The sequence below is a fragment of the Solanum lycopersicum genome, chromosome 2, assembly GCF_036512215.1.
Source record: "Solanum lycopersicum chromosome 2, SLM_r2.1".
NCBI lineage: Eukaryota > Viridiplantae > Streptophyta > Magnoliopsida > Solanales > Solanaceae > Solanum > Solanum lycopersicum.
The window spans coordinates 64,658,139-64,681,219 of record NC_090801.1 but is presented as its reverse complement, the minus strand read 5'-3'; the positions used below and the strand labels follow the sequence as shown (position 1 = coordinate 64,681,219).

Below are 23,081 nucleotides of genomic sequence, written 5' to 3'. Positions count from 1 at the left end.
TCGAAGGGCCCTTCTTCCATGGTTTTAGTGGATTTCTTTTTTAGCTTTTCATGTCCGCAAACCAACGTCCATGTAAAAAACTTGAGAGTTTGTTTGGTACGGTAGATAGTAGGTTTTGGATTCGAGCATTACTAGGTACAAAGTTACCAAATGTATCCAAGAATGGTTTGACAAAACCAAGGGCCTTAATGGCTTTTCTCGTTTAATTCGATCCTTTTTCAGTTTGTTGCTTTGGGTAAATTCAGAACACATCTGAATATGTTTTTTCTAAAAGAAAATATATTACAGCCTTTTACCAATCTTTCTTGATTATTTTCAAAAATCCCAAAATAATATATTCCAAAATACTTACCAATTTTGGAAAAAAAATATATATTATAGTAAATCAATACGGAGATCTCCATACAAACTACGAAAAAAACTTCTTTTTGAACTATTATAGCTATATTACCCCAAATCTTCTTGTACTAACCGAAATCGGCAGACGGCAAATACTTACCAACTTTCAAGGTAAAATATACTTCCCTCGCGCACTTTTCTTTTTAATCGGATCTTTAAAAACACATTTTTTAATTTGACAAATATTTAGTAACGCTATCGACATTTTAATGATGTTGAATCTCATTTATTTGGCTAAAATTTACAAAATGTATACTCGTCTATTTGAAAATTCATTTTTGATTTGCTGCAAAGTTTTTTCATATTCTTAAAATTTTATATTCAGTTAAACAATCTCACATAATGCAAAGTCTTTTCATATTTTTTAAAATTTTGTGTCAGATCAAACAATCTCTTAGAAAACATTTGTTTAATCGTTTAAAAGGTTTTTCCCCCTTGACATCCCTCTTGGGTTTTGAATAGTATAAAGAAGAGAACTGTGAAGTTGCACTTTATTGATCTCCAACTCTGATCACGATGCATAAAGCAAAGATTTTGGATTTGCACAATCAATAGTAAAGTATAAGTAGGTAGCAGCAGTAATATGAATTGATGGAATATGAAAACCACTAACTGTAAAATAAAAAAAGTTATGCTTCATTTAACAAGTTGCCCCTCCGTTTTAGGCCTACTTTCTTGATTAAAGGTTTGAAAAAAAATCTCTGATGCCTTGTATCAGTGTATTTATCAACAATTGAGGAAACTTGAATTGTTCAGAGCCCAAAGGTCGAAGAATTTATAGTAATCATGAAAAAGGTGGTGCCTTTATCCCATATTCATGCAGCTAACGTATTTTTAATCTAAATTCTACACCACTTTTGCTGCTCGCATGGGCAAGTAGATCGATTCGGAATTGAATGGTAATGGCATAAACTGATTTTTTTTTTCTTCCATTTTTTAGTATAGGGAAAAGACTTAAATATGTCAACAAACTTTCAGAAAAGGTTCATTGTTAAAAGTTTGGCTCATCTATGCCATTACCATTCAAGAAAAAACTCATTCATACCATTGTTTTATAATAGAGGTTTTGCAAAACAATTTTTGATACATGACCAATTATAATTCGCCACATCATCAATTTTTTAATAAAAAAATTAGTTCAATTTGAGTCTTTTTCCCTTAAAGTAAAAAGGTATTAAATCTAAAAAGGGTAATATTTTAAAAAAGTAAAATTATATAGAAAAAATCTCAGTCTAGACAAATTCTCGATAAATTTTCTAGATAAAATCTTTTTTCCTTTTATCTTAATAAAATTTTTGAGTTCTGGAAAGGTGAGTTATGCATGTACTAAATATAATATATATAATGCTCCCTCCGTTTATTTTAATGTTTTTTCTTAAAGTTACTATAAAACTTTGATTAACGTTTATGAAAAGAAAATTGTTATTTATAAGACTTTTCATATAGTTTTAAAATATTTAAATTTTTAATTTAAAATATCGAATTAATTTAACCTTATTTTACTTTAAATATTAGTCAAATTGACTTCGTAAAAACGAATATGACAATTAAAAATGGAATGAAAGTGTATCATGTCTAGTAATTGATTGGGAGATAAATTATTCATGTATAAAATTACTATTATGTTTAATTTGGAATATAGAAACCCATTAATCTATAGTATATAAGTTTATGCAAAATAGAAGTTGATATAAACAATACTAGAATAACTAAACTCATTTTAACAAATTATGACATAAAATAATACGTAGATATCTAACTACCCAGCAACAAATAATAATTTGATTAAAACTTCATATCGAGTTCGACCAATCCATGATGAAAACTCTATCCGGCCTAGGTCAGGGACTCAGGCACGCGTTAAAATATTTATACAAGTTAACAGAGAGATCTCAGATATTACATTTCATTGCATACGAAAAAAGTATATTTACAGTTTATCCTGTCACTTCCAGTTTATGTAATAAAAAAATTTTAAATTTGCTTGCTGTAGTACTCCCTAGAAATCTTTTTGTCTTATGCTAGCTAGCTCTTCTTTTATGTCAAAAAAAGTTTGTTTTAGTTCGTTTCGATAACATTAAATAATGTTTTTCCTTTTTGTCATTTTTAAATTCAACTTTTCCTTAATATATTTAAGATAAAAAATTAAAAAAATAATTTAATATATATATATATATATATTATAATTTTTAGTTTGTAGAGGTGTATGTTTCCAAATATCATGATTCGCGACCATCTACACATCCTCCTTAGCTATTAATTGTCATAACTATTTAATTAACTGCTTTCTAATAAATAATTTTTTTATTTGACAAATAATTAATTTAATTGGAGATGACATGAAAAGCTGGTCTATAGACTGAGTTAGTTACCACATTGGTAGCACTTATTAAGGAAATTAGATAATTTTGGTCATGTGTGCATGGACTTAATATTTATCTTATTAGTTGTTATGTATTTCATTCATAAATTAGTCTTATATATTATATTAATCTAGCTTATTGCTATTATATTTTTATCATTTTTGTTATTTGAAATTGACTTTTAAAAAAATAAAATTGAATGATGTGCATCTAAATAATGTCATAGCAACACCATTGTTTCATTTTCCACAAAATGAGAAAGAAGTTTCACAAAGAGTAAAAAATAACATCAATTTATATTCATAGCTAAATATAACTGTATTAGTTTTTAAACAACATATTTCACTTTTAAATGAAAGAACTTTCAAATACTTAAAAAAGTTTAAAAAAACAAAACTACATCTTTCAAATATAACAATGGAATATTGCTGAACAACCACTAAAATCATTTTCAACAATGTTGATTTCACTAACTCTCTAGCACGAATATCCTCAAATAACAATCTAATGAGGTTTTATGACCTTCTGTTATTTGTTTGTAAGATCCATGATTCCTTTTTCCGCCATATCCAATCGATAATGTTATTCTAAAAGCTTCATATGTAAATCTTTTCTTTGCAATTTGTAGTTTCTTAATTTAATTATATTTTATTATCGAAACAACTTAGGCTCCAATAATTTGAAGGAACAACTAACCATAAAGGTGAAACAACAATCTCAATACAATAATCTAAGAAAACAACAATAACATGCGTCCTATAAGAGCTTATATTAGACTTCTTCTTTGTGAAAGATATCAAAATTGAGCTCCACATATAAGAACAATCAACTCATGCAAATCAAATTAAATGGAGATAAAATTATTTTTTGTTTCATCTAAAATTTAAAGTTATGGAGTGAATTGAAGAAAAATTACACAAATGCAATTGTGAAAAAATTAAATGCAATGATCCATTAATATTAGGATCAGAAACAACAAATTCAAAGAAATAAGAAAGTAAAATAAAATTAAACAATACCTTATAAAAAATTTATAACAATTAAGAATTAAGAATTGAAGCTTTAAACGGTCTATTATCTTTGTTTGATGTTATTTTTTTGAAGAGAGAACAATAGCTTTGAAGTTGGTATGAGGAGATGCATATGAGATAAGATGAATGTATGATGTTTTACTGTCGAAATACGTTTGCTATAGTATATGAAAGTAAAAAATGCCCTCAATTTGAATTTTAAAGACCAAAAACTAATATATTGATACGGCTACATTATCCACATTTTTATAATAGTAGAATGTCATTCTTATTTATTTTCTTTTTACACGTGAAAAATTTGATATTAAATTTTTTTTCTTGTAAGGCTTTTAAAGCCTAACGAGTTATATTTTTTTAAAAAAAGGGGTTAAAATTGTCCTTGACCTATTGGAAAAGGTAAAAAAAAAAAAACCATTATCCAACTATTGGACTAGAAGTGCTTTTCTGTCCACTTATTTAGATCAAAAATACCTTCAAGGATAAACTTGAGTGTAAACTTAACCTTCCTTTTAATAGAAGATGAAATGACATACATAATTTCTTAAAATTAAATATATAGTATTATTTTTATTGGTCCACATCTAACTACATCCAAATTAATTTACAATTACCAATTAACTTAAAACTACTTTTTAAAGACTCAACAGATTAAACAGGTTTATGAAACAATATTTTTAATATAATAATTGGATGAAGGATATTTTTTATTTTTTTAAAAAATTATAATTGAAAAGTCTAATATTTTATAATGTATTTTTTATTCAATTATGCAAAAATTAACAATTTAAAGTATTTTTTATACAATTTTTAAATATCTTTTCTTAAAGAAATATCGTAGGAGAAAAGCTTTTTTGTTGTCGGAAAATCCCTCTCCGCTTTATTAAACTCTTCTCTTAGGCGAGAGCTCACTCAATTCCTTTTTAAACTTTCGCAAAGCTCTCCTTTCCTTAGAGTGAGTTGGTTTTGAATGAAAGCAGGTTTCATCCTGACTTTCATCGAAAATAGCGTATTTCTGCTTGAAAAAGCAAAAGGAGCCTACTGGGAAGAAGTAAAAAGCACCCTTCACAATTCTGGCTCTCAGAAAGAGTATTGCAGGTTACTCTGTTTCGAGAACAGAGACCTGCAAATCAGGGAGAGAAAACATGAATGTTTTTTTCTCTTTCAAGAGATTCTTTCTCGGAATCGTGCCTTGAGGGGGGATGATGCCAATCCTACCGAAGACTTTATGGATTTCTAAAAGAATTGACTTACCTTTCAGCTTTCATTAGGACTTTCCTTCTCTAAAGAGATTTTCCCTTCTAGTAGCAATTTCGCTTTAATATAATTTTATTTAATTTTAAAGATTAATCAACTTAAATTTAAAAAAACATAAAACAACAATTAAAAAGAGTAATATTTTAGATAGACAGCAATGGCAAACGGCTGATCATTCTGTTGTTAATCTAGAGGCCTCTCTTTTTTGTCTGGTATATAATAAAGGGGTTTAATTATTGTGTAAAAAAATCAACTTTTTCGTTAGAGCACCTGAAAATAATAATCCCTCCTCAATATGAAAGTTATTTTCAAAACTTTAAAGATTATATTTCAAACTTCAAAAATTATATATCACGATAAAAATAAATCAAATAATTCTTAAAATTCTAACTATTATCATATTTCTCTTTTTCAACCCAGGTTGACTTGATTGAATGTGGGTTGTTTTGGCATCTACCATTTCTCGAGATGCCTTTCCACAATTCTAGTGAGAAGGAACATATACATATGTACCCAAATAAAAGTATTTCCTCGTAAACGATATCTATAATAAGTTGCGGATTCAAAATTTTTATTTAGGGGTTCAAAAAATAAAAGTATAAACATATAAATAAGTCTTTTGAAATATGACTCTTGAAGTTTTTTAGTTTAAAATCACACTTTTAACACGTTTTTAAAATAAAAAATAAAACTTAAAAATACTTGATAAACATAACTGATTTTTTTTTCTAAAAAAAAAATAAACAGAAACTAAAATAGGAAAATAAATAAATGTTAATTACAGGGATTCGAACTAGGGAAATCTAGCTTAATATTCAGAGGTCTTGTCACTGAGCTATCTATTTATTGAGGGGGTTAAAAATATATACATCTATAGAAATACAAAAAATTACCTTATATATATCATGTTTACCGAGGGAGTTCGGGTGAATCCTCTGAACCCAAAGTGGGTCCGTCTTGTCTATAATTGCAATATGAATTTTGTTGATAACGTTCGCTTATTAGTTGACATGTCATCTTTATTGTCGTGTTTGTCTTTTATTTTAAGTGTTTTAACTTGACTCTTTTGATCTAAGAGTCTTTTAGAAAATAATCTCTCTGATTTCACAAGGCAAAAATAAATTTAACATATACTCTATCCTCCCCGAAACTCCACTGGTAACTATATGGGTATATTGTTATTGATAACATAACAAATCAAGATTATGTATAACTTAAACTGATTACCACTAAGTAATAATTTTTTGTTGGCTAATTCTACATTAGTGTAATTTTACACCAATTATTTGTAGAAAACAAGTTGAATGACTAGACGTGGCATCATAAAAGTAAGTAAAATTTCGGATGCGTGTTTCATGGGTGTCGCTTTGCTGTAACATTAGGGATCAGTCAGTGGTCATATATATCGCGCAATGACTCCTTTCACGTCAAATCCACTTTAGTCAAACCATATTGCAATGAACGCAAATTCATAGTAAAAAATTATGATAACGAGTCGCAGATAGTGGCGGAGTCACGTATAAAGTATTTTTTTAATTTGATATTTTTTTATCATAAAATTACACTGCATAGTTAGGTTATTTATATATATAGATATAGATATATATTAGCATAGACTTGTTGTTTCTATATGGTAGATGCAAGGATTGAGGGAATCCTGGAAAATTGTTAAACATGAAAGAATCTATTAAAGTTGATGGAAATTTATACATATTTTGGGGAAGACGTTGTGAATTTATAATTTGCAGTTTCTTTGTTGGGTTACATCTATGTTCCATCCATCAATCCTGACCAGTCAGAACCAGCGAATCAGTCTCCAATTCTCACTACATATTAAAGTTCGATACTGTTCATTAACATGATCTCGTTTGTTTTGATTTGATATGAAGTTTTAAAAATAAAAATACTTATTTAAAATATGTGATGTTAAAGTTTAAGTAGATTAAAATGTATCAAAATTTTGAAGAAATTAAAAAGTTTAAACCAAATGGTATAATATCATTCCATAGATATAGGCGTGTTGTAGGCTTGTTCTTTTCTCATTGCTAAGAGGTATACATACCCCTTGGTCAAAAAAGCAAACAAAAGCATTCATGATTGACAATTATTAATGTAAAAAATTTGTTATTATTAACTTGCTATTATTATACTGATTTTTACATTGTCCTTTTATTTATCCAGGGTGGAGTTAGAAGTCCCATGAGCAAGTAAAACATTAAACTCTCTTTTATGTTAAAGTGAAAGATATTTTTTATGTATATATTCTAGACGTTGAATCAAACTTTATTTTGTCTGTTATTTCTTAATATTTTGAATTTTCTTGCTAGTTGTCTGCACTATCAATTTTAAGTTGAAAAAACAAGTTCAGGTGCTAATCGTTACGGTATTTTCAGAATTTAGAAAGCCAAATGATGATAAGTAGCACTATCAAAAAACAGTGAAATATCGTACTCCAATTAAATCACAATTAACACATAAAAGAAAAGTTAAATTTATTAATTAACAACTAAATCATGATTAATCAAAGGAGGTTCTTCTACTACTACCTACAGTAGGTGGGTGTGGGATCATGAATTGACATCCTCCTTACTCTATCATTATTACCTAAAAACAAAGTCTCCCAAATGTCTGAGAACGCCTCAACTATCACTCCATGATAATGCTTTCCGTTCAACGACAGAAAACATTGTAAAAGCTGTTCCAGCTCATTCTTCTCAAACATTTCCTTCTCTAAAATCATTTCCATCATCGATCTCTTGAAATCTTCGTACGGGTCCTGAGATTTCTTCACTATCGCGAAACTCTCCTTCACTTTCCCATCCACACTACACGGTATCAGCTTCTTAAACACCGATAACCTTGCCGGTAGCTCGCTATCTGATGACGTAGAAACCGACGATCTTCTACCTGTTCAAACATAATATAATTAATCAGTACTAGTTTTTTAAATACTAGCGCAACAAAAGTCTTTCCAAAATATATTTTCATATATTCGACCCAATAATAAACAAGTAACAAAGGAAGCATGCATGTTGAGACATAATTATAAATTAAATAGTTTTCCGTTTTAATTAATGTAATGAATTTTGATTAAGCTTCATATATTTTTGTACGACAATTACATATACACTATTTCCCAAAGAAAAAGACGATAAAAATATTTAAAATAAAATTATTGATCTCTAAATAAGATATGCATTTGCTTTGAGCCAGAATTTTTGAACGGTAAGCTCCGTGTAAACTCTATCCTTTTTCTACTCTAGTTAGTGGAATTTTATTGAATATGTTATTGTTATTGGGTGTCTTTTGAAATTAATCTCTCCACAAAATAGCTATAAGATCTATGTTTACTCTGTCCTCTCCAAATTCCACACGCGAAAAGCAATACTTATTAATGTGACTGTAAAATTATCTGTAAATATAAAAGATTTGATCGCACAAATAGTACTTTTACCTTTTGAAGAGGAAAAACTTGGTCTGGATTGCTTGATTGATCTCCTCTTGGTGTTGGCATTTCTCTTGTGACGACGCCTCATTGTAGTGGTCTCACATATGGTTTCTAAGTGAGGGTTGAAATCAGTAGATGAGTCATCGCTTGAGAAATCGTAACAGCTTCTGGAAGATGAAACTAAAGATTCAGTTTCCTCTTCATTATTATCCCAATCAGTATTAGTACCGCTTAATATCCCGCTGTACTCATCAGCTGAGGAAGTACTCATTCGGATGATTCTACTTTTTGTTTTCGTTTTTTTAACTCGCTGTTGTTTCTTCTTCTTCTTCTCAACAACAATTCTACTGAATCGCGGAGGTGTAAGAGGAGGTCGTAAGGCCAAATTGATCTCCTCTTCACATTCTTCTTCTTCAGACACGAAGGAACTAGAAACCACGTGAAACTTCTCTTCTTTCTCCCACTTGAATTCTGATCTACAACACCCAACGGAGATCATCGTGGATTCTGGCACGTAATTACGGTGATTTTGATTTTGATTTTGATCAATAAGAGGGAAATCGGGGGAAATGTGTTTTGTACTAGTGAGCTTATGTGGGAAGAAATTAGGATTTTGGGGAAGAGAAGAAGGGTTTTTCGAACGGCACGAATTGAAAGAAGCAATAACTCTGGAGAACCGAAGCTTCAAACTTTTTCCCATTCTTTTTGTCTCTGCTTTTTTTTTTCCTCTTACAAAAAGTGTGAAGTGAGAATTATTTATATTGGGGTCAGGGGGTGAAGAGAGCGTGACCCAGCGTCTCTTAATGTGGATTTATTACTCAAAGTTAATGTAATTAGTTTTAATCATAACGGTTTAATTTCTCCTTTCACGCTAATTAAGACAAATTATTCAAATTTTAACATTTTTATGTTAAACAATATAAAAACAAGTTAAATTTCATCGTTCATATAAATTAAGAAAGAAGAAGATAATGTGTCGCAGGGAGGAGAAGACAATGCGACAAACTTCAAATTAGCACTAGTGTTAAAGATGTTAGATTGAATTAGAATGTTGATTGGGGCTAAAGTTGTAGCTAGTCAGTGAGCAACAGGAAGCTGCAGTGTCATTTATTAACTCTATAGAAAAAAATTCAATCAAAGGTCTGAAATTAGTTGGCGTCTAGCAGGCGATAGAATTTAATAAAGTGAATGTATGCACTATTCAGGGAAAAAAATCGTACTCTGTTGGATTCCCATGTTTTCCCATATTTATCTCCAACTTCCGACTTTCTACATACTTCTCATTCATTTCACCAGGACATTACCTTTCGGTTTACCCATAAATTTTAAAGTTTTGTGGGTAAATTCTAAAAAATAATTTGTTTATTCTATTTTTAAATAAGATAAAATTTTATAAATATATAATTATTTTAAAATGATTCATTTTAAAATTTATGATCAAACGCTAATTATACATTTAACTTTAGCGCTAGTAATAGATAAAATTTGATGAAGTCCAACAGTTGCAACACTATTATTACGCGTCAGGCCAATACAACTCATAAGTCATTCTTTTTATCTCAATTTATATGATTTATTTTTATACATAACTAATAAAAATATAATATATTTCTATATTAAATAAGAATTAAAATTAAAATATCTTTACTAATAATAAAATAATTTATAACCACACAAATTTCTATCATTTAAATTTATATTAACAAATTTTAAATTTGTATCATTCACTCACATTCATATACCTGCGAGTCAACAAGTGGAATAGTGATAACATACAAAAATCTCACCAAAATATTCTTTTTTTTCTTATCCTCACTTTCCCTCCTCTTATATATGGATCCACGACATGCTCATATATAATTAGAAAACATTAATCGAAATATTTTATAACATTAAAAAGAACAAGAAAAAACATAAATCCATTGTTAAAGTTGTATAGAATTTTTAAAAAGACATTTTAAATTTTATGAATATTGTATTATCCCCATAAAACCATTTAAATTCATAATATATATATATATATATATATATATATATATATATATATATGACTAATTTTAACACTATTCGTATTATCACGAAACATAGCGCATGAGGGTTGTTCATACAGCTTTTCAGACCAATATAACACTCTCAATTTGACTTACTTTGAAAAAATATAAAAATTCATATATTTATTATCTTTTATAACTTTATTAGGAATAATTTTTAATTTTCAAATCTTTTTACTCATCTTTACTATCATCATTAGCTTATCTTTTTGGCATCTATGTCTTCCTTATTCATTTTTAGAATTTGAGAATAGAGAAATTATGGGAAATTTGATTTGAGAGTAAGAAGTTGGAGATTGTGGTGATTTACATGTTAGATTTTGACTTGATGATATTTTGAATATTTAGATTTTGATTATTTGAAAATATTATTTTCATAAATAATTTAATTAATAATAGTTTTGACAAATAATTAATAGCGATTCTGGGAAATTCTGTCCAGCCACAGCAAGTTTGGCGACAAATAATTGAGGTTGAGCCGAAGAAAGAGAAAAAGCAAAAAAAAGAAGAAGCAAAGGAATCAAATAAAAATAATTAAATATTAATTTTAATATGTGATTAGTGACTATTAGTGGGTAATTTATAAATATTTTAGTATAAGTGATATTGGGTGAAAAATAAGGTATACATCATACAATTTTGAAGTTATTCAATGGTAATAAACACCCACAAAGTTAAAAAAATTTAAAAAAAATTTGAGAAAATTTCAATAATGACTTGCGAAAAGCACTTGCCATTGGTTATTAGCGGCATTCCAAAAACGTCCAGATCGAAATATGGCTTTCAAATTGAAACCCGAATTAGTGGATGCTGTCAAAGGGAGTGGCGATGCCATACGCAAAAAGGAAGAGACTCATAGAATGGCAGAGGCAAATAGAGCTTTTGCACATTTTCGTTAATCCATGAACAGGATCTACATATCTCGATCGGAAAAGAATCAAGAGAAAAAGAAAAAAATCAATATTGATCGATAGATTTCTCGAAACAAACGAAAAGGAAACGAAAGATGAAACATAAATCATGGATCAACTAAGCCCCGTGTGTTTTTTTCAAATTGGTGCTGCGATGCTGAATATGTTTGGTTTGATATTTTTTTAAACTTCTTAAAAAATGAGGGAAAACCTTTGTACTTGGCAAAGTGATAATATGAGGATCTAACAAACACAATAAAGAAATAATATAGATGTTACTCTGCCCAAAAAAAAAAAAAAAATAGTGAGACAAACATGCATTAATGACAAAAAGTAGTTTGCAAAGAAAAGAATATTTTTGTCTTCGATATAATGAAACCATTTGCATAATAGGGAACTTGAGAGAAATGAAAGAAAAGGAACTAATCTTTGTCTTTGGACAAAAGTGTTTTCAATGATATGTCTTAAAGAAAAGCCAATTCAAATAAGAAGCCTCTCAAAAGATTATAAGGGAATCCAAGAAAACAAAATCATCCATCCATGGGCTTGTCCTTTCTTTTCTCTGTTTTCTCTTTGAATAACTATCACTTACATAATGAGTAAAATATCATAAAGTAGATTCGTAAAGAATAGAATCTATAAGAAAATTTAAGTCTATTTCAAAAGATTCTTGATAATAGGAGAGAAAAAAATATGACAAATAATAGCAAAGTAACACGGAGCACGTATGCCAGGAACATGTTACAATAAGAAGAAGGGCAATCACCTAAATATAACAAATCAAAAATGATATCAAATATCAAAAGTCAAACACTACATGAATATAATATTTAGGAGTCTACAACTGATGCAATGCTCTATATTACAATTCTCAGCGACCTATCAATCTTCTACACTTTTATGATAATCATGCCTTCCTATCTAAACGCATATGGAGACATCACAAAAATAAAACATATACTCCCCGACCCATTTTATGTGTGGCAATGTTTAACTTAACTTAAGAAGAAAAAAATGAATTTGTTTGAAACTTGTGGCCTAATAAAAGTGAAAATTTAAAAAGATAAGTTATTTCCTATTATAATAAAGTAATATTCTTTTTGGAACAAACTAAAAAAAAAAAAGTATCACATAATATTAGACATAAGAATAATATATGTAAATAAAAAAAATTAAAAAAAAAACTTTTTATATACGGAGGAGTGTCAATTAACATTCTTTGGACAAAGAGTAGCTCAGTCACTATTACTACTGGCGACAAACCACAAGTATGAGCAGTTGTGAAGTACTTGCGCTAGTAAGGTGCGCACGAGTTTACTACATGAATTTTAATTCATATATGCACTCATTCTAGTAATATTTTTCATACTTTCAGAAAAATTTACTCTGTTATATCAAATTTATCTACTTTACTTTACCTTATAGAAAACAGATTAAAACAAAGGGATGAAGATGTATAGTAGAATCCAATAACTTTTTCTTTCTACTAGTAATATTTAAATACATTATTTTTTGTCAATTAGGTGAAGTGGACTACTTCTGCAAACCAAAAAGAAAGAGTACAAACGCTATAAAGAAAAATAATTTTTAACGGCATTAAATGTTGACACTAATAAATAGTGCTAAAGTCTTGATCGACATTAGTTAAGTGTCATTAGAACCAATATTGCTAAAAACTTTAGGAACATATACAAAGAATGACAATTACTGCTTAAAAATTAAATATCACTAATGATATTTTTGTTACGGTGAAATGAATAATATAAATCAAGTCAGTTGGATTGCATGTGTTACTATGAAGAGTAGAAATGAGTAGTTAAAATCAAGTCACGTGATGTGTAGGTTATTACGTGTTGGTCCATATTTATGTAAGAGTATGGGAATTGAAATAAAAGGACACTTGCTGAGTATGACTTTTTGCCAAACTTTCTTACATTTCATGGACATCCAAAAAACTATCCTCGTACTTCTAGCTTTATAGTTTATACTAGGCGTGAATTATTAACCAACAAATTGTTGAACACAATAGAGCCTTTTGCAACACAAATTGTATATAACACCATTAGTCAATTAACATTTTCTCACCATTGATAATTTCTTAAATTTGTCAGTAAATTTTAATTAGATATTCGAACTAAGACATATTTTTGTGGAACACAGTGACGGAGCTAGAATTTTATTTAAAGGATGTCAAAATCTAAAGAAATAAAATCGTGTAGAAGTCAAGGAGTGTCAATATGTTGTACTATATATATACACAAAAAATATCTTTATTCTAGCTACATAATGTAATTTTCCAACGAAAGATTGTCGATCGACACCGTTTCACTACATGTGGCTCCGACACTGCCTGAACATATGATAAAATGTTAATATTAGACAAATCCAATTTAAAATGCTGAAAAAAGCTCATCTAATTGTTCTTGAAGTGCATACATTATGCAAATAAGTTTGTCATTTAATTAATTTTCATGCGCTCAATATTTTAATTTCTAATATAATGATGCACAATAGCTCATTTATAATCGTTTGTGAAAACGTGCAAAAACTTTTTTAAAATATGAGTCAAAAATATCTAATGAAACATTTTATTATATGTTTAAATGTTCAATTAAAACAAATTACAATTGATAAATATCAAAATATAATTTAGTGATAAGTTTAATAGGATTCAGTGTATTCTTCCTATATGCATTCGAACGAAGACGAAAAATATGAAACGTGCTTTCATTTTGTTCCGCTACTAAAAGCAAAGCTAAAAATGTTGTTTGAATAATTTTATGTTTGTCCCGTTAATAATAGCAAATGTAAATATAATTTTCTATTTGCACACTTATTTATTGAGAAAATGATATATTCATACAAACTTTAAATTTTATGTAAAAAATAAAGGAAAAATTACATTAATTAATATATTTTAAAAAATAAATTACTGATTTTAGCGATACTTTTTCTTTATTACCATTTATAGCAACATTATGTTAACCTACAATATATATTAAAAGTGAAATTATGTATGTAATATATATGTGTTTGTAATTATTTTTAAAAATATATTATGCTTGTTTGGTAATAAATCAACGTAATAAAATATGTGAAAAATGTATTATTCATTAATAAAATTTGTATTTTATGTGAATAATAAATAATTTTTTTGTGATATGTATTAAAATTGTATTATAAATGTATTAAAAGTGATCAAGTGAAAAAAATTTAGTTCTAGTCGAAGTTCATTTCTAATTTTTGTTATTATATCTCAAAGTTCATGTGTTGTCTTTATTAAATGAATCATAAAATTGTGAATAGTTCTAGATGCTATAAGTGTTTTCTTATGCGTCATTTCTTCCAAATGTATTGTATCATCTTCAGTTTCATCATCAACATTTATATCTTCAATTTCTATTAAGCTTTAAACCTCTGAACGTGTATCATTTTCATCCGGATAATCCGACAAGTTGTTGACGTTGATTTTATTATGGTAACTGAGATAATTAATCATTATGTCAAGTTCATGAATGACATTTCAACTGGGTTCATTCAAATTCTTTAAGATTTATTTTTCCCAACAATTTTTGCAATGTTGAAAATAATTTGCTATTATTTCTTTCTTTAAACATTTGTTGTCCAAGCGAGGATTGCAAAATTGATAGCAATATTTTTTGGATCCGTTTGTCGCACTTTGTAGCACTCTAAAATATCATACAATAAAATATGTTGCGATAATACATCTTGAACGTTTTTATTTTTACAGCATCACAAGATTAAATCTCAAAACATTTTTTTAAATTAATAAGTATAAGTTTATCGATTACATAGTTTCTCTGTAAAATTATAATATTTCATAGTCTCACCTGTTAGTGAGGTTACATTGTACTTGTCTAATTTAAAAAATGAAGAAATATTTTATCATTACTTTACATTCAATTGTTTCAAGTGTTTTCAATTTATAATCTCACACATAATATTTCTTCTCCCAATAGTCTTTAATACTTTGTTCTTGATACAGTACAAATTGAGATAATATTTTATATGTGACTCCTTCAATTTTAATTTTTATTTTTAAAGTCACTCGATTATAAATTTTTTTCTCATAAATTCATTTAATTTTGATTTTTAACACAAAATTAATAAAATATGAATTTTTCTTTCATAGAATCACTTAACTTTAAATTTAAATTCAAAATTCAAATTTAGTTATAAATCACTAAATCTATTTCATTAATTTTTAAATTAATATTTGCTTATATGATTTTTAATTTAAAAACAAATTTTAAATAAATAAAAATATACTTATCTAGTAAAAGCCATTTTTGATACAATACAAATGAATGTTTGTGCATAAGCTTTTCCAAAATATGAGCCAAAAGAATCTAAAATATCATGTATTTTCACTCCTATTTGTGAAGTTAAAATTTTTTATTGCACTTGTAATTTTAAAGCTCTAAATGGTCCTTAGTCGATACGAAACAAAATAAAATTAGATAAAATGTTGGCCGCACGATTGCTAAAAGAATGGGGAACCTTAAATCCTTAATTAATTTAGAAATATATTTTTATAAAAATCTCTCCGCAAAAACTTGCCCACCTCAAATACTACTTTGTTTTAGGCAAACAAAAGCATAGAATAGAATGTTGTTTTTGCATAACAATCCTTCATTATCTCTCAGCCTTGTGCTTTTCTCTTTCGTTTGATATTCGAAATTAAATTCACGCTAAAATTAAGTAGTAAGTTTAAATTTTGCATAAGGTAAAATACGTCTTGAGTTAAATAATAATTTTTACATGAGGATACTTTGTCCAAATGTTGATAAAGAAGATGGGTTGGAGACGGTGCTGGAGGTTCCAATTCCAGATGAAATGTTCAAAAGCATGGGAAGTAATGCAGCACTTAGATGGCAAAATATGGCAACATGGATGAAAGCTCAAACATCTGATAAATGGTCTTCACCTATTGTTGCTGCTCGTTATAATGAACTTAGTTTTCTACTTTATATGGTGGGATCTCCTCTTATCCCTTTCCAGATCCAATTGGGCCAATCCGTTAATCGTCCTGTCAAACATTCTTCCATTGTAAGTTTTTGGCATTTATAATTACTGATACATATCTCGACTAATTATTTTTGAAATTGATGTGCAGGAAGCGTCTACAGCGAAATACATATTGCAACAATACATAGCAGCAACAGGGGGACAACCAGCGTTAAATGCAGTGAATAGTATGTGTGTAATTGGGCATGTTAAAATTTCTGGATCTGATTTTCATCAAGGTGATCAAAGTGTGAAGGTGAGAAAAAGTGACGAAAACGGAGGCTTTGTGCTTTGGCAAAAGAATCCTGACCTTTGGTGCTTAGAGTTACTTATCTCCGGATGTAAAGTCATTTCTGGTAGTAATGGCAAAATCTCATGGAGACAATCTTCTAATCAAATTAGGCCTATCTCCAAGGGTCCTCCAAGACCTCTCCGCCGCTTCCTGCAGGTAAAACAAGCTTAAACTGTCATAGCAAGTAACTCAACTCTGCACGGACTGGTCACTAAATACAAATGACTGGTCATTGCTCTAGGGACGGAAAATTGGCCTTCCAGTCATTTGAGTTTTCAAATCACTTCTCAATTACGTGTAGTATCAACGTTGTATTTGGTAGCTAAATGATGATATGCTATTGTTGTAGGGACTAGATCCTCGATCTATATCAAACTTGTTTGCGAATGCAGTCTGCATAGGAGAGAAGATAATAAACGAAGAGGACTGTTTCATTCTCAAACTAGACACAAACCAAGCAGCATTGGAGGCACAAAGTGGTCCAAATTATGAAATACTTCATCACACAATCTGGGGATACTTCAGCCAAAGATCAGGTCTAATGATCAAGTTTGAGGATTCCAGGCTGCTAACAGTAAAGACCAGCAGGGACGATGAGGGCGTCTTCTGGGAGACTAGCACAGAATCTGTTATGGAGGACTATAAGCATGTTGAAGGAGTTAATGTTGCACATAGTGGCAAAACTTTTGTTACAGTTTTCAGATATGGTGAGCACTCTGCAAACCACAAGAGGCAGCTGGAGGAAAGATGGAAAATTGAAGAGGTAGATTTTAATGTTGGAAGATTGACGACTGATTTCTTCATGCCTCCTTCAGATTTCGATAAAGAACGTTCTCGAGTCTAGAATGGATGTTTGGAAATTATATACTTGAAGCATACTCAACACAATTTTGCAGTATATACACAAACAGAAAGCTTTTTCTCCTAGTCTTTAAAGAAAAAACTACTGTACTAATTTGAGCAGTATATATTAGAGAAATTTGTCAAGTTTCTATCTGATAACAACTCTTTGCCTCTACATATATTAACCTTTAACTTTCTTACATTCGGAAAATTAAATAATGGAAGAAGTAGTTCATACCAGTTAGGACCTAGGACGAGCTCAGTGCGTTGAATTGAACCCTAATTTTCCACTCGGTCTATGTATACATATACAAAAAAATACGTATTTTAAGAGCACATACATTTGAACTCATCGTCTATATACATATTTTAAGCTTCTGAAGATCACAGTTACTATCAACAAAACATTTGTGGCTTTGTGCTGTTCTTACACGTCCGAATACAATTCTTTCTTCCACATTGAAGCGCTTAGTATTTCATAACAATCAATCACTTTTCTTATTTCTTTTTTTCCCCTAAAACATGTAATTAAAAAATCAAGAACGGACATGCGGGTTGCTGCTTCATGAAGAGAACTTAAGAACTTACCGAGGACATAGCGGTTATATACGTAGAATCAAATCAAAAAGTTAAAGTTTGGAAATATGATGATTTTACTTTCTGAATACTCAAATTCTCTCTCAAAACCGTACAACAAAAAACACAAAGTTCACAATGTACATATGATAAGAGTATCATCAGTAAATTTAAATACAAGCCCAAAACATGTCTATTATCAAAACTGTATTTCAGCGCAAAACTAATAGCAACAAATATAGATCGTCTTTTTTGCACGAATTAATCCAATCATGACGTTTTTCGAGTTTTCACGAACTTGTGATTTTCAAAAATAAGAGGAGAAAAAATTTACAAGTATGAAATCCTAAATAGATACTAGTTTTTCCCTAACAGCAAAAAATGCAATGAACTGACAGTGTAATCTTTTCACAAATGCTATTTCACAATAACCAGACAGCAGATGGGATAAATCTATCATTCATGTGTGTGAAAAGCGGTGACCACACAAATGGGGATTGATATTCTCCAAGTCATAACTTTCTCCCTGTTGCAGTTGTTTGCTCCCTCTTCATTTGCCTTAGACTTAATTCACGAATTCCCTGAAATAGTTTAAAATGGGATCAAAACGCATCATTAACATTAGGAACAATCACAACATAACAAGAATCTAGGAGAGCAAACTGGGTGGAATTAAGAAAGTTATCTTTGACTGTAACTTTTAACAAAAGACAACACAAAATAGCAGCAACAATCAGCGCACGTTAGAGGCTAAAGAGAGAGATCCAGCCATAAAGAATGTTGTTTTTCCAGCCAAAGTTATTGGCCTATAGAAAGGAAAAACGGAACATCTTATTATCCATCACCTGCCAACCTTGGGCACAATATTGTTAGGCTATCGTGTTTCACGCCAACCAACTTGACCAATTAAGTTGCAGAAAGAAAAGCTACTATTTTATCACAGTGTACTTAATAGGAAGTTACTGCATATTTCATGTAAACTGCCCTCTAAGAGGCAAAGAGAACTTCCCTTCAACTCTTTATTACATACATATATAAATACTGAGAACTTTCTTCAACTCTTATATGGAGCAACAAGAAATTTCATAAGCTTCATCAGAGAAAACAAAGAAATAACACAAGAATACGCACATCAAAGTCGAAAAGAGAACTGTGTTATTATCAGGTCCAATCAGCTCCAACGAGGAAGTTGTATTTTGTCAATGTAAACAAGGAGAAATTTTCGACTGGAGCAAACGAATTATAGAAGATCATCTCATGTTGATGGTAAAAGTGAAAGACAGAAATGGTAGACCTATCACCAATATTATCGAAAATAACAAGTTAACAACAGATGATTTACACTATCATGTGATTCAATAAGCAAGATGGAACGGGAGGACTGTTTTTTTAAACTTTTCCATATGCAAATCGCTAAAGTTCAACATAGCAAAATAGCCAAGTACAGTCAACATGCAGGTAAATTCTAGCCAAGGAAGAAAGAAAAATAAGTTTTCATATCAAAGTTATCTAAAAATACAACTCATGAATCTAGTTACTGAGAACACTTCTCCCTATGAATGGGTCCACACAACAAACCACAATTAGATGGTTTCAAATAGTCGAAGGAAGCAACCATAAGGAACACAGAACATAAAACTAGTAAACTTGCGGCTGTAGAATATCGCCACATTAATGATAAAATGTAATCAATGAAATCTCAAATTAAGAAGCAAATAGAATGTAAGCATTAACATTGCACCAAAGTGGAACTCAAGGGTATTGCCTAATGGTCAGCGAAGTGGGATTAGAAAATGAGGTATCATGTATGAATCCCAGCTTCCCATTTGCCTAAGCCAACCTGGTACCTATGTTGGTGGGAGGTAGCAGGTACCCTGTGGAAAAGTCAAGACACACATAAGCTTGCTCGGACACCACCATTACAAAAAGAAAAGCATTTCCCAGAAGCAAACAATGAACAAGAAAAAGAGTAGTGCAAGTTTAAAAACTAGAAATAATAATATAACAATACTAATAGTGAAAAATCTTCCATTATGGGCTGGTGACATCAGCTGTTGAATTTTAGCCCATAATCATAATCTAGCGTGACGTGGGAGAGAATTTCCAAATTTCCCTACCAGCGTCAGTTAGGGATAGTTGGAACTTCTCTCTCTACGTAGGGGTGGGCATAAAAACCGGAAAATCAAAACACCGAACCGAATCGAAATTTTTCAGAATTTCGGTTTCGGTATTTCGGTTTTCGGTTCGGTATTCGGTTTAATTTTTTGTATTTTTGATATTTCGATTCGGTTTTCGGTACATGTTACTTTGGAATTCGGTATTTCGGTTTAAACCGAAATATTATATTATAATTTATAAATTATATTATATTTAATAATTATTAATATTAAATAATCTTTTTAAAAAAAATAAGAAACCCTAAGTTGAAATATCAAAGTCCATTAAGTTGAAAAATCAAACAAAAAATTGAAAAAATTGTTAAGTTTAAAATTTTAAAAAGCCCACTAAACAGGCCCATTAAAAAACCGAACCGAACCGAAATATTTCGGTTCGGTATTCGGTACGCAATTTACAAAAACTAAAAACCGAAAAAAAACCCGAACCGAACCGAAATACCGAATGCCCACCCCTATCTCTACGTGTACATGTATATATATATATATATATGAAATAGCGACTGTCTCAGGAAAGTCAACTTACGAAATTGCAGCAGATACCAGTTTATTGGGTAAATTTGATTTAGCATCCAAGGAGATTAGAATTAAATAAATCAGGGAGATGCTTTAGTCAAAATGGCTAACTTCAGTATTAAATTCATATTTAATGTGTAGAGGTCAAATACTACCTTACCTAATCTGAAACAAATTATGTTTTTTCTAAGAAGTACCAAATAGAACAGTCTACTCAGTGTATTATTTCTGACCAAGTCGACATTATGATAGTTGTGAGCCAAAGAGCAGAAAAGTATACTTCCCAATGTGCTTCAGTTCATTATGATATCTTCTTAAATATAATAAACTCACACAACCATCAGATTAAGTTAGTGGATTGTGAAAAGTTTAAGAAATGGCAACTACCTAAAAGTTGCATTGCAAAGAATATAGACCAAATTATGTTGCATTTTTCAGTTTCCTTTGACTTGGACTTACCATATACCTTAAAGTTCAAGGAAAAACTACTTAAAATTCATTGTTATGAGTGATGATAGACAAGTGAAGCATTTGCAACATTCTAAGTATATAGTATCGCCAAAATAACGAAACTAAAGATGACAAGGGGAACATACAAGCAAATTCTAGTTATTTTTTTTTACATAAACTCTGCCAGCACAAATGAAGTTGAGATTCAACAGGTGTGATGTCTAAATGCACACAATTCAGAGATCTAGCCTAGTAATCTAAGAGAATGGTGCAATACATGAAAAAGTAAGTCTAAGAATTAAAATAGGACACTTGAAAGAAAAGATTCATAAAAGAGTTTAGGTAGATCTTTAAGTGCACTGATCTGTCAGCATTACCAAATAATGATTGAAGTTATTTTAAAGGAAATGAGGTAATCCTAAAATCACATGGAAGAAAGTTAGCTAGACTTGGTGAAGAGCAAAACACAATGAAAGCAAAAGATCATTTGAGCAATGCCAACTAGTCGAGATTAAGACTTGGTAATGTTGATACACTTACAGTCTGGAGTATGCTGGACATCTTCTATATACATTTAGAGATTTGTATAAAAGTAAGATAAATACAATAGGGTTAGAGAGCTGCAAATTTGTCTTACAAAGAAATCATAAGAGTATTGAAATGAAACATGAACAAATCGAGTCAAAACGAAAAATGAAAAATCTATATAGTAAACCCCAATCAAACAGAGACTTTGAAGTATGGTTGCTATTGTTGTTAAAGCTTCTATCAGCACACCGTTAAAATGACAATTCACATTGTAACAATCAATTAACAGTGGTAAAGATCACAAGAGCGCTACGAGGCTTATTGCTTGTCTAAAAAACACCCAAATCGCCATGAGAATTGGATTCAAAAATGAAAGAGAGAGCTAACCGACGAATGAAGAGGTGGTGATTCAATAGGAATGTAGCGTACAGACATCTTAGCAATCTCAGAAAGGGCATCCTCTGGGACTCCAGGGACGTCACTGGCTAACTCCTCATAGGCAGCCTCAAATGCTTCCTGCCAAAACTTTAACAATTTGATCCCACGGCTGTTTGTGTATACATCCCACATATGCTTCACTAACTTCTCCCTTTCTTCCATTTCCTGCCAAAAATTCATAACAATTTCCGAAAATCAACCAATGAAAAATATCAATTTATTAATAAGTACGTAATCCAATCACTCAATTCCAAACTAGCCCCAGCATTTCCAATAGGACGACATAAATTAAAAAAACAAAAGGTTTGAAAATGGGAAATGTACGGACGAGAACGTCAAGATCTTCGGGGAGGGGAATGTCGATGTCATCGGATATGGCGTTGAGGTTACCGGCGGACCAACGGAGGGTAACAGTTCCGGTGAACATAGACCACAAAGCTAACAATGAGATAGCGGCAAAGGCCCAAAACTTATAACGACCTCTACCGAAAATGGCAAAATAGGAAGTTTCCTTCTTCGAAGTCGTGAACGACGATGAAGGTGCTGTTGGCGTTGATATGGGAAGATCGTCATCCCTCATTCCTTCTTTCTCTTTTTTGAACAAATAAAATTCCTTTTTGCCTTTTCCCTTTTCCCTTTTATATGTACGTTTGGTTTATTTGAATTTGATTGCATCTCTATTCTGGGATTCTCCTGGATAATCTATTTTCATGGCCACACTAATTTTTACTTGTAATATTCAAAATTTACTTATTTTGATATAAATATAAAAACAATTG

At 30.1% G+C, this 23,081-nt stretch overlaps 3 protein-coding genes across 4 annotated transcripts; 1 reads left to right on the top strand and 2 right to left on the bottom strand.

Annotated features, from left to right (window-relative positions):
- Positions 1-7,522: 7,522 nt before the first annotated feature.
- Positions 7,523-9,195, bottom strand: OVATE (OVATE family protein). The gene is made up of 2 exons (NM_001247292.2): positions 8,502-9,195; positions 7,523-7,954 (listed from the first exon to the last, which is right to left on the bottom strand). The coding sequence occupies exons 1-2, from the start codon at positions 9,193-9,195 to the stop codon at positions 7,590-7,592; spliced, it is 1,059 nt and encodes a 352-aa protein (NP_001234221.1). The 3' UTR covers positions 7,523-7,589.
- A 6,813-nt stretch (positions 9,196-16,008) lies between these two features.
- On the top strand, positions 16,009-17,764 carry LOC101253442 (BAC19.5). The gene is made up of 3 exons (XM_004232341.5): positions 16,009-16,527; positions 16,595-16,933; positions 17,127-17,764. The coding sequence occupies exons 1-3, from the start codon at positions 16,240-16,242 to the stop codon at positions 17,619-17,621; spliced, it is 1,122 nt and encodes a 373-aa protein (XP_004232389.1). The 5' UTR covers positions 16,009-16,239; the 3' UTR covers positions 17,622-17,764.
- A 659-nt stretch (positions 17,765-18,423) lies between these two features.
- Positions 18,424-23,025, bottom strand: LOC101253740 (uncharacterized). Of its 2 annotated transcripts, XR_011214921.1 has the most exons (4): positions 22,631-23,025; positions 22,252-22,467; positions 19,962-20,070; positions 18,424-18,777 (listed from the first exon to the last, which is right to left on the bottom strand). XR_011214921.1 is itself a non-coding variant. In XM_004232342.5 (3 exons), exons 1-3 carry the CDS (start codon positions 22,880-22,882, stop codon positions 18,709-18,711), a joined length of 537 nt encoding a protein of 178 aa, XP_004232390.1. In that variant the 5' UTR covers positions 22,883-23,019; the 3' UTR covers positions 18,424-18,708. The 2 variants fall into 2 exon arrangements, 1 of the variants encoding a protein (XP_004232390.1); XM_004232342.5 differs by lacking the exon at positions 19,962-20,070 and having other exon boundaries at positions 22,631-23,019.
- Positions 23,026-23,081: the final 56 nt, after the last annotated feature.

What these genes read in the sequence shown, in the direction of transcription:
- LOC101253740 (XM_004232342.5), bottom strand. Translation starts at nt 22,882, where the DNA reads ATGAGGGATGACGATCTTCCCATATCAACGCCAACAGCACCTTCATCG. An exon ending in CCGAAGATCTTGACGTTCTC is followed by an intron (nt 22,468 to 22,630) that starts GTCCGTACATTT and finishes AATTTTTGGCAG; the next exon opens with GAAATGGAAGAAAGGGAGAA. An exon ending in CACCACCTCTTCATTCGTCG is followed by an intron (nt 18,778 to 22,251) that starts GTTAGCTCTCTC and finishes AAACTATTTCAG; the next exon opens with GGAATTCGTGAATTAAGTCT.
- LOC101253442 (XM_004232341.5), top strand. Translation starts at nt 16,240, where the DNA reads ATGAGGATACTTTGTCCAAATGTTGATAAAGAAGATGGGTTGGAGACG. An exon ending in CTGTCAAACATTCTTCCATT is followed by an intron (nt 16,528 to 16,594) that starts GTAAGTTTTTGG and finishes ATTGATGTGCAG; the next exon opens with GAAGCGTCTACAGCGAAATA. An exon ending in CTCTCCGCCGCTTCCTGCAG is followed by an intron (nt 16,934 to 17,126) that starts GTAAAACAAGCT and finishes CTATTGTTGTAG; the next exon opens with GGACTAGATCCTCGATCTAT.
- OVATE (NM_001247292.2), bottom strand. Translation starts at nt 9,195, where the DNA reads ATGGGAAAAAGTTTGAAGCTTCGGTTCTCCAGAGTTATTGCTTCTTTC. An exon ending in AAGTTTTTCCTCTTCAAAAG is followed by an intron (nt 7,955 to 8,501) that starts GTAAAAGTACTA and finishes ATGTTTGAACAG; the next exon opens with GTAGAAGATCGTCGGTTTCT.